Below are 12,410 nucleotides of genomic sequence, written 5' to 3'. Positions count from 1 at the left end.
TTCTCACGATTTTCTGGAAAACTACGTATGATATCTTCATTCTGTCAAGTTGTTTATCTCAGTGTGATGGTTCATTCCCGTTGTGCCTACTTCCCGTTCTGCCTACAGACCCTCCAGCACTTTAAAGAAAATATTTTTAATTATCTTATCTCTAGGCAGAACGGTAATTCCCGTTGTGCCTACTTCCCGTTGTGCCTACTCTTTCGAGACGGGGAATTATGTGCAGGGAGGAATTTTTGTAGGGAATATTTCTTTAGTATTTCTAAAAGCTTCTGTAAAAACAACCACCACCTCTACAAGTTTCATCATACATGGAAAATTGGTTGACTCAGTTGCAAGAATGTTAGACATTGTATGTGAAACAAACATTAAAAAAAAAAAAAAAAAAAAAAAAAAAAAAAAAAAAAAAAGATCTAATATCAAGCAATTTCAGAACAAAATTTTATTTGGGTTTCCAGTAGTTTACCTCCAGCATGCTAAGACTTGCAGTACTAAAAAATGCCACAGTTCACATCCCCAAGACATGTCTGGCCAACTATTAAACAAACAACGCAAGAGGATGCATAAGGCGGCCTTTAAAAAGAGTGTTTGTCTCCATCATATCTCTTTCCTCGAATTGATTGATTCAGTTGCCAGTAACCCGTTTGACATTGTATCTGAAACGAACACGAAACAGACTTACTTCGGGCTAATATCAATTCATTTCACAACCGAATTTTAATCGGTTTTCCAGTAGTTTATCTCCAGCGATTTTTTTTTCAGCGGCCATGCATCTAAAATGTTATATATAATTCTTCACTTTATTGAAATAACATTTTCTAAATACTGAAAACCCAACGAAACACATAAGACTGTTATAGTAATCAGATGCGTAGCTAGAGGGGAACGAGCGGGGCTGTTGCCCTGAGCGCTAATAGTAGGGGTCGCCGAACAAGCAAGAAGAAAGAAAAAATATGGGAAGTCAGTAAACGACGCGTCGCCCTGAAAACGTATTGGCGTCCGATTAAATCAATATTGTTAGTTTGCAAAGAAATAGATATGATAAAAATTTTCTTGCTTGCTCCGCTCGCAACATAAACGTTTCAATAAGAATCACAACAAGCTTTTACTTATTACGTTAAAAAGTTATTATATATGATTTGTTAGTGTCAGTGTGATAAGCAAGGTGCCTAGTAATGACTTATAGTCTACACAGGAGTGTTTTCAAAATCAGAAACGGTCAAAGTATGAAATACGTGTTCGGCGTTTTGTTGGTGATGAGTTTGCTTAGATAATCACGCTTCTCTACCCAATCGGATTACTCACGACGGTGAGAATGAAAACTCTGAGAAATTCGCAAAGAAGGCTCCTTCTGAATTTCCATTACATTTCACAGAATATTTTTACCGTAAAATAATCGAAATTAAAATGCTATTTGTGTGGTCACATACAGAATAAAATCACAGATATTTACGATTATTAGGAAGGCTGGAACCACGTGTAATAGGCTTGATGGCTTACATAGATGTGGTTGCATACTGTTTACATTTTGAACAACGATTATGAGATCTTTATTTAAATTACATTGGGTATATTGACGATATGTGGTATTTAGTATTTACATTGACAGTATAAATGAAATGAAATGAAATTTTTAAGTTTTACGTCCTACGGTAATGCTGGCTAGGCTAAAGGAGACGGTGATGATGAGAAATGAATGAAATAGTGGAAAGTAGGAGAAAACGGTAGAACACCGAGAAAACCAACGCACACGGTGTTTGTCCACCACAAAGCTCACCTGGCTCGAGCTGGGATCGAACCATGGACCCCATGCACCAGAGGTGAACGCTCTACCCCTGAGCCATTGCGGTCCCATTTTTTTCTTTTTTTACAATATAAGTACGACATATTGCGTGTAATACAGAATCATGTATAGAGGACAAAGCACCTGATCATATATAGAGGTGATGCCGGAAAAAGATCTGTGATGTAGAAGACAAAGGCTTTTTTTAGAAAAAGAAAAGAGACCGAATTATGCATCTTCTTGCATTGTTTGTTTAATATATGGCCAAATATATTTTGAGGATGTGAACTGTAGCACCTATTACGTACTGCGAGCCTTAGAATGTTGGAGATGAACTACTGGAAAACTGAATAAAATTTTGTTGTGAAATGACTTGATATTAGACCGAAATAAGTTTATTTTCTTGTAACTGAATCAATTAATTTTCCATTTCTCTGTAAGTATTAAAAAAACACATCTCTACTAAAGTAGACGTGAATAACGCTGCTAATAACAAAACTGTACCTAGTCATTTTTTCTGAGAAGAGCAAGTAAGATAACATTTAAAATATATGATGAAATTTAAAGGAATAGTTATTCTTCTTACAGAATCTATTAGAATTACTAAAGAAAAAATCCCTAGAAAAGATCCCTCCCTGCACAGAATTCCCCGTCTCGAAAGAGTAGGCAGAACGGGAAGTAGGCACAACGGGAATTACCGTTCTGCCTACAGATAAGATCATTAAAAATATTTTCTACAAAGTGCTGGAGGGCCTGTAGGCATAACGGGAAGTAGGCACAACGGGAAGACACCCAGTGTGATATATGTATTACCTCTGGACAATATCACAGTAAAACAAAAATTAAATATTAGGAGTGCATCGTACTTTTGGACTACATCTCATTAACCATGGGTAGATTGAGTAGTGTATACTTTAGGATGTAAGTTTCAGCTTAACTTGCATCATACATTCTTAGGATTACAAAAAGGAAATTTGTTCGTTTGCATTTGAACAAAATTCTTAGGATTACAAAAAGAAAAAATATTTTTTCCGAATTCCGGATTTTTTCCGAATTCCGGAATTTTTCTGAATTCCGGAATTTTTCCGAATTCCGGAATTTTTCTGAATTCCGGAATTTTTCCGAAATCCGGAATTTTTCTGAATTCCGGAATTTTTCTGAATTCCGGAATTTTTCCGAAATCCGGAATTTTTCTGAATTCCGGAATTTTTCCGAAATCCGGAATTTTTCTGAATTCCGGAATTTTTCCGAATTCCGGAATTTTCCGATTTTACTTTCCGGATTCCGGAAAGTAAAAATTCCGGAATTGGCCATCCCTAAAATAAACCCATCCCAAAGTTTGGAGTCCTTAAAAGTAGCAGTATGACAACCCACCGCCCCCCCCAGAAGTCGGTCCTGGATCCGCCCCTGGTGTATACACACGTACACACACCACAAGCAGCAATTCTACCAATCACTAGTCCAACTAGTCTTACTGTACTCTACAAGTGTTCTACAAACCCTGATTGCGTAGTCATTGCATCTTCATCTTCTCGAGTTTCTGGTTCAGGTATTTCCACCAATGATGAATCATCATCCACACATGTCTCGCCATTTGATCTTCAGACTCCACTATCCCCTCCTTCCGCCCCAAAACTAAGGATTGGGCGACGAACTGGAAAGGCTGCCGTAGTTAACACAAAGCAAAGTTAACACAATTACTGGAGCACACTGCTGCTACGAGACGTAGGACTCATCAAAGGCTAGGCCTAGCAATGAGAGTGGCAGGAAAATGCAAAGATCAGCAATGGAAGGACTGAAAAGGATGAAGAAAAATTCCGAACACAAACTATCCTACCACGTGTCTGAGTCTGAAGAATCGCCGATAGAGTCTCAGTTGATGACGAAGATAGTGCAAATGACTAGGACTGCATCTATTGCGCCAGGCCTTCAGTAATGACCGTAGGAGTGAAAAGTGGATTCCTGCATTATGTGCCTCTTTTGGGCACATGAATTATGTGCCGGAAGTGATGATTGGCCAACATATATTTGTGAAAATTGCACACAATAAGTACTCTGTCATTTCTTAAAGAGGAAACTAATAAATATGTGAATTTCCATAACGAATGTTCTGTCCATTACTTACACATTCCTTTGTGAGATCGCTATTCGGCATATCCCTATCCGATATTTTACTTTTTTTTTTTTTTCGCGTGACCAAATTAGCACTTTCTTAATATATATTCTTCAGTAGCAACAAATTGAACCATTCGGGTATCTCTATTCTCGTATCAGATACAAGGTAAAGGACTAATTTGTTATATTGCCAATTACTACAAATTTCTCTTCACACTTTTAATACGTTCCCTACAGTGATTACAAAAAGGATCTTATATTTGGCAGGTTTCCCTTAATTGTTTCGATCCCAGCTCGCGCCGTGTGGACTTTGTGGTGGACAAACACGGTGCTCGTGGGTTTTCTCGGGGTTCTCCCGTTTCCTCCCACTTTCTTCATTTCACCATTTCACTCATCTCTCATCATCTCCTCTCTCCCCTTTCACTCTCCTTTAGCCTAACCGGCATAACCATGGAAAACTAAAGATTTCATTTCATTTTCCCTTAATGGTCGCATAACGAAAGCGGAAGGAAACGGTAGATCCCCGAGAAAATCATAAACATGGTGTTTGAACACTTTTTCAACCGAGTGTCTCCACCGGGAATCGAACCCGGGACAGCTAGTTCACAAGAAAATTAACAATGTCTCCGCTCCTAAATAGCAATCATATTCTATTTAAGAAAATGATTTGTGTCGTTGAAATAAACGCAGGTAACACATAAAAACCTTAATGTATTTTCTCGTAATTTAATTATTACGAATACCGAGAAAAATACCTTGATGTATGTTAACCAAAGTAAATCAGTATTTTATCATCTAGGCTGTCGTCAGAAAATAAAGTTGGGACGGGAGTTCATGAAGAAAGGACTTCTCCGGTTTGATTGATTGGAGGAATAAATGATAAGCTTAATTACGAAACGTAAATGGTCCTTTACTACAGGTTTGATAAATGAATATACATGATTTTCAGGAAACTATAAATTGGATGATCATTTACAAAATTGGGATTGCTAATGTTTATTTGAGTTTTTGTGTTCAAATTCTCGGAGGAGAATTATGAAATATTTCTTTTCTTTTCTTTCTTTAGACGTAGAATCAGGGATTTCAGGTTTCAACCAGATGGAACTCAAAAAAAAAAAAAAAAAAAAAAAAAAAAAAAAAAAAAAGGCGCGCAAATACTGGTGATTGAGCCCTAGCTGGAAAATATTCCAGAGAATTTCTTTGCTCAGGGAGAAAAATTTCCTCCCAAGGCCACCCCTGAAATAGTCCTGTTTCGGACTATTTCTTTACACGTTATAGTTGAAATAAATGAGTGATTCGTAATTGTACATTACGTTCCAAGGTTACATTTTTATTTGAAAGAAATTAATGTCGAGATCATTATTGTTAACAGACATCAAACCAATCAATAAATACTTTTGATAGGTTATTTTAGTAAAATCAAGAATTAATACACAGAAAACATTTGACAACATACAATAATGCATTAAAGCACACATGGCCCTTGGATATATCCAACTTTGAGGTCAAGTGGCTAAGGCGTTTGGTTAAGATTGGATTTGCGTTTAGTGTCCGTGTCAGTAGTAAGGCTATATGAGACGTGGATCTACAGCTTAACGTGGAATCGAACCCGGGTTTCCCGCGCTAAAGACCATATACTAATCATGTAGCCACGAGGGAACTGTGTTTGATTACGACTTTGATCCTGATGGACTGCTTGCTTCCAATACGAACCCAAGTAGTGGGTCGGATCCACTGTAGTAAATGGTTCCGTCTCATACAGCCTCGGAGCTGAAGAATCATTCAATCAATTGAAGATGCATATATCACAGACAGTTTGATGTAGCGCATATTATTTTATGCAGAATGCTTAATGCATAGGCATATTTTACTTATACATTACACTTTAATAAAACCTTGTGCTACTTCTTGGTTTTATCTAGATCTACTGGAATAAAATAGAAAACCGTAGCACATCAATGTGCTATATTATGGTTTCAAGCCTTTTGTGATGACGTGCGAATATTAAAAAGTGCATTACAAGCTTTAATTAATAATAAACATTTTTTTTTTAAAGCTTGATCACCAAACAATGTGCCTTACATATTAATGTTCAAACCTAAATATGGTTACGGCCCTTGTCCTGTTAAATAATTTACATGAAAAAATAAAATTTATAAGTTGCAATTAAATCGTCACAATAGTTTTAACTCGGCAAATGCCTGGATGCTAGCGACATTTATATTAGGAATTACCGTAATTCAGTGAAACATTTGCATTTCATACATATGATCTCTATTCTGCATCCTATCTTATCGTTCAGTAATATACGAGGGTAATTCAGAAAGTAGTGCCTCCAAGGTGATATCTTTATTTGTGTTTGACAGATAGCACCAATACAGGTATCAGTGTAAATCTTACAATGTCAGCTACAAATGATGGCATCATTTTTCAACATAGTCCTCATTACGGGCAACACACTTGCGCCAACGCAAAACAAGGTTTTTCATGCCGTCGGCAAACAGTTGTAGTGGCTGCTGGCGACACCATTGCCGAACTGTTGCTTCCACCTCCGCACCACAACTGTAGTGTTGGCCCTTAAGGTGATCCTTAAGTTTTGGGGAAGAGTCAAAAGTCGAAGGGCGCAAGATCCGGACAATAAACAGGATGAGGGAATGTCAACAACGTTTTGCCAGTAGATGGGACAACTATGAATTTTTTTTGGCGAAGGAGAGGACGTGTGGCGGTACTCTATCGACTGACGCTTCGTTTCCGGGTCGTAATGGTGTATCCATGACTCGTCGCCGGCGATGAATGTTCCTGGGCGCACAACCTTACGGAGTCAGAAATTCAATCGGACATCACCACTGGATACCATGAATTGCTCCACTACTCTAGAACGGAAAGAGATAGGAAAGTGAAACAAGTTACATTCTATAGCTTAAACATTAGCACATTAATGATAAACAGTTCAGAATATTTGCAGTATCATTGGCCAAGTAGTGGGCTTGGAGGATTACTTTCTGAACCACCAACGTAGATGGTAACTTTAAGAGGATCGATTAGAAATTGATACAAGTATCATGGACTAGCCATTCTTACGCTCGATTTGATCACTTACATAAACAGTATTTCTATTTCTCAAAAATGAACAAAAGCCAGGTTTGGATTGTAAAAGTACACCACCATATTTGGATATTCTGTGATCATTAAACGACCATGGAAATATTCAATATGGAAGAACTTTAAAGTAAATAACCATTTTAAAATACGTTGTAAAAAAAAAACAATTTTTATTGTTTCCTCCTAAGAAAGATATACACTACAGAAAAGAAAAAGGGAATATTAAATTAATAAATAAAGAATAAATATTTTAATCTAGCAACACAATAACAAATACGACTAGCTTCTGAGATCATCATCATATCACTTATTTGGCAAAGTACGTTTTCCTACAAAAGCAAGCACGTACTTTATGGATAAACAAGTACTAATTTTGTTCTTTTGAGAAACGTTATTATCATACATATGCAACAAACACAGAAAGTAAGGACAAGAATGTCTTCAATAATTTTTCTTTAAAATATTAACAATAATTATACAATGTGAACAAGTTGACATTACACCAAAGCAGGGTGCGAATTAAAACTTTCAATATGCCACAAACATGTTTAAGATAGGAACATTGGTTGACAAAAGGGAAATATACAGAAGTCTCACCACCTGAATAAAGAAAAGTGTCTAATTTCTTGCTTCCCTCAGTTATAACTGATTATAAATTAGTGCCATACAATATAAACTAAAATGTTTGATTACATTTTCTCTCTCTCTCTCTTGCCTTTACTATCTATGTAGGATTCTAGGAGATACTGTGATCCTATCAAGTGATTGAATTTTGGTTTCTTTCTCCGGAAATAATTCACACCCTGCATTCAAGTACAATATTTAAAAGTATAAACTATAATTTATAATTTCAACATACTTCTGCTCCACTAAACAAAGTTGATATGATTATTACTACTGTTACTTGTATTATTTATATTCACCAAACAATTACACTATTCCTCTCAATATACTATATTTGTTTTCTGCTGTTGTAAAGTACATGTAAGTACATAAGCGTGAGATCTCAGTCTTTGCATACCATATGTAATTTATTTGCAAAACTCTTTTATTTCAATCTTTATACTATAAACCGTATAAATACCTACGCTAGTTGTAAGTCACTGTGGAAATGTTCTCTTAAAATCTTATGAGTTGCAAGGCATACGCTGCTTGATCTTTTGACGTAAAAAAAAAAATCAATGCATAGTATAAGTCTCCGGCAAGCAAAATTGTCCAGTAAATATAACATACTTATCGAACCTTAAAACTTCCTTGTACTATTGTAGGAAACCGGTTAGCTAAGTATATTCTTTTACGTAATATGTTTACTCATCCAAATTAAAATACAATACGCTTATACAGCTTACCAGAAGAAAACAATACACAGAGAAAAAATAATATACAACATAGTGATTGTGAAATGTATTGCAAATACAATGTCAATTGACTAGCTTCATATATACCACGTAGCACATATATTAGTAGATATTATATTTATTAGACTCTGATTTGACTTGAATAGTAACTACTTGACTAGAGCAGTAGTTCCCACAATTCAGTTGACACTATCAGTGATAAGACTCTCGTGTGAGGTGAAGTCATTTATGTGATCCCTCTTGTTGTTAGTGCTAGTTGGTTGATGCTAGTATGTATTTCACCTTTACATTGATTTATGGACCACCCTATATATGCGTTTGTATACTAATCATAAGATGAACCAAAAAAGAACCAAAATAAAAAAGTTAATATATGTGATTTTAGACTATTTAATAAAATTCTCTCTCTCTCTAAATTTTACTGTGTTAACATAGTACACTGCTTTTAAATTAATAAGTGCATCAAATTATAAATCTCTCTAGCTTTCTGTAGAATTACGAAAATATAATATAAAGTAATTATTATTGTTGCGGTATTTTTGCTTGTCGGAAAAATCGTCTTAGTTCCCAGATTTTTTTTTAAATCGCATTTCTTCTTGTGCGTTATCTATTGCTAAATGATTTAAACAGTTTTGCTACAACGCACATTACGTTATTTCAATGAAATTCAACTTCAATTTTAATATCTTTAATCGTTCTGTTCCTTCATTAAGTGTACAAAGATGTATCTATATTTATTAATCACATTTTTAGAATAAATTAGTTAACTTGGCTTCTTGTTATTTCTGGCACCACTATTATTAATAACAATATTTTAATATCGACAGAAAACAAACATTTTACTCGAAGCAATGAATAATTCGAAGCTCTAGCTAGTCCTATGCTTCCCATGTTTTTATCAGGAATATACACAAAAATCTGGTTAGGGAAATACTGATCGGTCTTTTCATAGTATATGTATAGTTTTTCCATTTAAGATTATTACAATACTCCTAGAAGATTATGAAGATCCTAGTTAGGTGTCAGTTTCAAAACATTATTCCTTTTCAGAACGAAGGATATGTGACATTGGGTCCTACTGTTTATTCTGGAATCCATTTGGCCACAACAAGACATTAATATATTTTGGATATATGTTATTTTCACATTTCCTCCTTATGATACATAGCATACTTTTTTAATTTTCAGCGCCCACTCATATTTAGAGAAGTTTCACATAGTTAACAAAAAAAAAAAAAATCTTTAGTCTGTCGTGTTTTTGTAAATAATTATGGCATTTTGCAGAATTTAAATTCGATACTTTCTTTGTGTTCACTGCGTGTAAATGGTATGCCTAATTATGCCTGTCTATTCTGTGAGACTGACAGCGGCTGCAGCAGATGCTTTACCTTATAGAAGGGTTTATGACAATATCTTAAATATCATACCAAGGTTCAATTTGAAGGGGTACGGGTAGAATTTCTCTCTCCTCCCCTTTCATTCTCTACTTATGAATGATAATCTCAAACACGAATATAACTATTTCTCACCAACGGGATATGTATACTATATTATTTAATCAACCACACTTACAGCAGAATTCAGTTAAATTAATATTAGAAATTCTTGTGGTATTTACATCGTGGAATTCAGATTATGATCCAAACAATTAGGCCTTTGTTTCATCTATCATCCCGAATCCTCTCCAGTTTTCTTTGAGCTGAACCAGCTCACTGCTTATTTTAATATGAAATCTGTTTTCATTTCCTGCATGCAATATTTCTTTTTCGGTTTTTCAGTCCATACACACAAATTTCCTATATTTACAACTGACAAATCTTTGAAAGTTTCAACTCTTTCAAATCTAATTTTTCTTTCAATAAATGGACTCCGGTTGTTGCTTCGACGCAGAAAAATCTATAATAAAAACGGATCAAGTCTAAGCATCACAGTGCGCTTGATGAAGCAACCAACATATTGCTGAACCTACATGAACACTCATTTACATAACCTGTTCAACAAACTTACGTAATTCAAAAATCTTAATTTTATTTTAAAGCATTGCCATCCAATTATAGCAATATAGGTAAAAACACGACGATCCATGCAAGATTTAAATTAGTGAAAAACTATTACTAAACAATTTTATAACACGCTCAGAAATTTTACATTTACTTTAAATTCTGATTCCTGAAATTTCCTTGTACTTCCAAGCTTTCGGCTCTCCCCTCGATTCTTATTCAAGGAGGGTATAGGAGTAAAATAAATACATCAAGAAAATATAAAGAAATATATTTTATTTATTTATATTCCTTTATATTTGATGGTTTTTATTTATTTACTTCTTCTTATCCTCTATGAACAAGGGTCCAGAGAGAGCCGAAAGATTGTGAGCGCAAGAAATTTTCAGGAATCTGAGTTTAAATTGAGACTATAACAAAACAGCTAGGGCATTATTTTAAAACATCTCCCCCTTCATATATTCTTGAGATAGTAAACCCACTGAAAGCATCATCCCCCCCTTTAGAGAAATCACTGCACATCTGCCATTTGCTCAAACAAAACAAATAGCATACTGTGAAAATTACGAGATTTCCGCAGTGTTATAGTATTGTAATTAGAATTGCCGTTTCACAAGAAAATAACATAGTAATCATAATAATATTCTATTTATTTCTATTCAGGAATACAGTAGTTTCCTAATCAACCGCATTTCTACTTTGGCCACCTCATATGCGAGGTGCATGTCAGTCGTCAATAGTAACAGTATTGCTGAATTTCAAAGTATTATTTAATGTGTTATTCACCTCAGTTCTAAGGGGATGGCAGCAACACTTACGTCCCCTTAGGCATGATCCCGAAGTCGGAGAGACTAACGGAAGGTGGTCGTTTCTTGAATTCTTAAAAATAATCACTATACTCGTATTAGTAGATCGAGAGAATGATTTTTTTAATATATACGCACATATCACGTGATTTTAAAATATATTGCACTAAATTGCATTATATTACAATTCTTTCGTCATATTTTGGTGTAAGACTGGGAAAGAAAAGCATCTTAACTTGCAGAATAATCTTCATGAGTGCATCCTTGCTTTCTTCTACTCATTGCTTCGTGTAAAAATCGTTTAACCTGTCTTTACATAGTCTCTTATCTATTATCTACATAAATCCACTCTTTGAGCAACTCTATATTTAACTAAGATAATCTATTATATATATATATATATATATATATATATATATCCATAGAAAAACTACTAGTTGCCCAGAAGAATGCATAGTTACAAGTTATCTCTATATCTAATTACTATATATGACACACTAACATATTTTCTGCATATTAGTATCATCGATGTGTCAAAATCTCAATTATGCATAATACCACTATGCCACATTTAAGCTCTTATTTATATTAACGCTCTATACGCGAGCAAAATTTAGAATTTTTACTGATATTTTGACAACATGAATATTATACCTGGAGGAAAATATTTTCAACTGTATAATAATAATTATTATTATTTATAATAAAATTTATTAACATATTTAAATATTATTGCACTGTAAACAATAAACTCTGTAACAATCTAAATCAGCCTAACATATTAATTTATAAATTTATTTCTTAATATTTTTTTAATTCATATGATTGCTATAAAGCAACTATACTTCGTGATTTTTACAAACTGATCTACCACATCGTTCCAAAAAATCAGCTACAATTATATTAATATAATAATGTAAAATATCGAGGCATTGGAACAAAAATATGAGATGTGTCTAAGATTGTACGAATTTACAAAACACAACTAGCAAAGAAGTAAATCAATATCAAACACTGACTGTTTACATTTCTTAAAAAAAAAAAAAAGCACTTAAACTGTGGCTTCAGCGCGTTACTGCATCTCATTGGTGCTGAAAGAAGTATTTCACAATGTGATGGATATATAAAATATCACACGGCTAATATATGTAAGTTAAGATTCCAGAAATCCAAACTTTGATTAAATAAAATAAAATTAATGGAATTCTATCTAAGTACAAAAAAAAACAGAACTTCTCTATGCAGT

At 34.3% G+C, this 12,410-nt stretch overlaps 1 protein-coding gene across 3 annotated transcripts in view; it reads right to left on the bottom strand.

The window, feature by feature from the left end:
• Positions 1–6,232: 6,232 nt before the first annotated feature.
• Positions 6,233–12,410, bottom strand: part of LOC145694924 (uncharacterized) — a 47,565-nt gene continuing 41,387 nt past the window's right edge. The window contains exon 5 of one of the 3 annotated variants that reach the window (XM_081771696.1): positions 6,233–6,771. In XM_081771696.1, coding sequence (XP_081627822.1) covers positions 6,767–6,771 — 5 coding nt within the window. In that variant the 3' untranslated portion in view covers positions 6,233–6,766. Of the gene's footprint in view, positions 6,772–7,146; positions 10,255–12,410 lie in introns of those variants that run through there. The other 2 variants (XM_081771694.1, XM_081771695.1) reach the window with 2 other exon arrangements.

Source organism: Thermobia domestica, chromosome 9 (assembly GCF_964235325.1).
Source record: "Thermobia domestica chromosome 9, izTheDome1.hap1.1, whole genome shotgun sequence".
NCBI classification, from domain to species: Eukaryota; Metazoa; Arthropoda; class Insecta; order Zygentoma; family Lepismatidae; genus Thermobia; species Thermobia domestica.
Note: the sequence above shows the minus strand (reverse complement) of the source record. Positions and strands in the feature narration are given on the sequence as shown.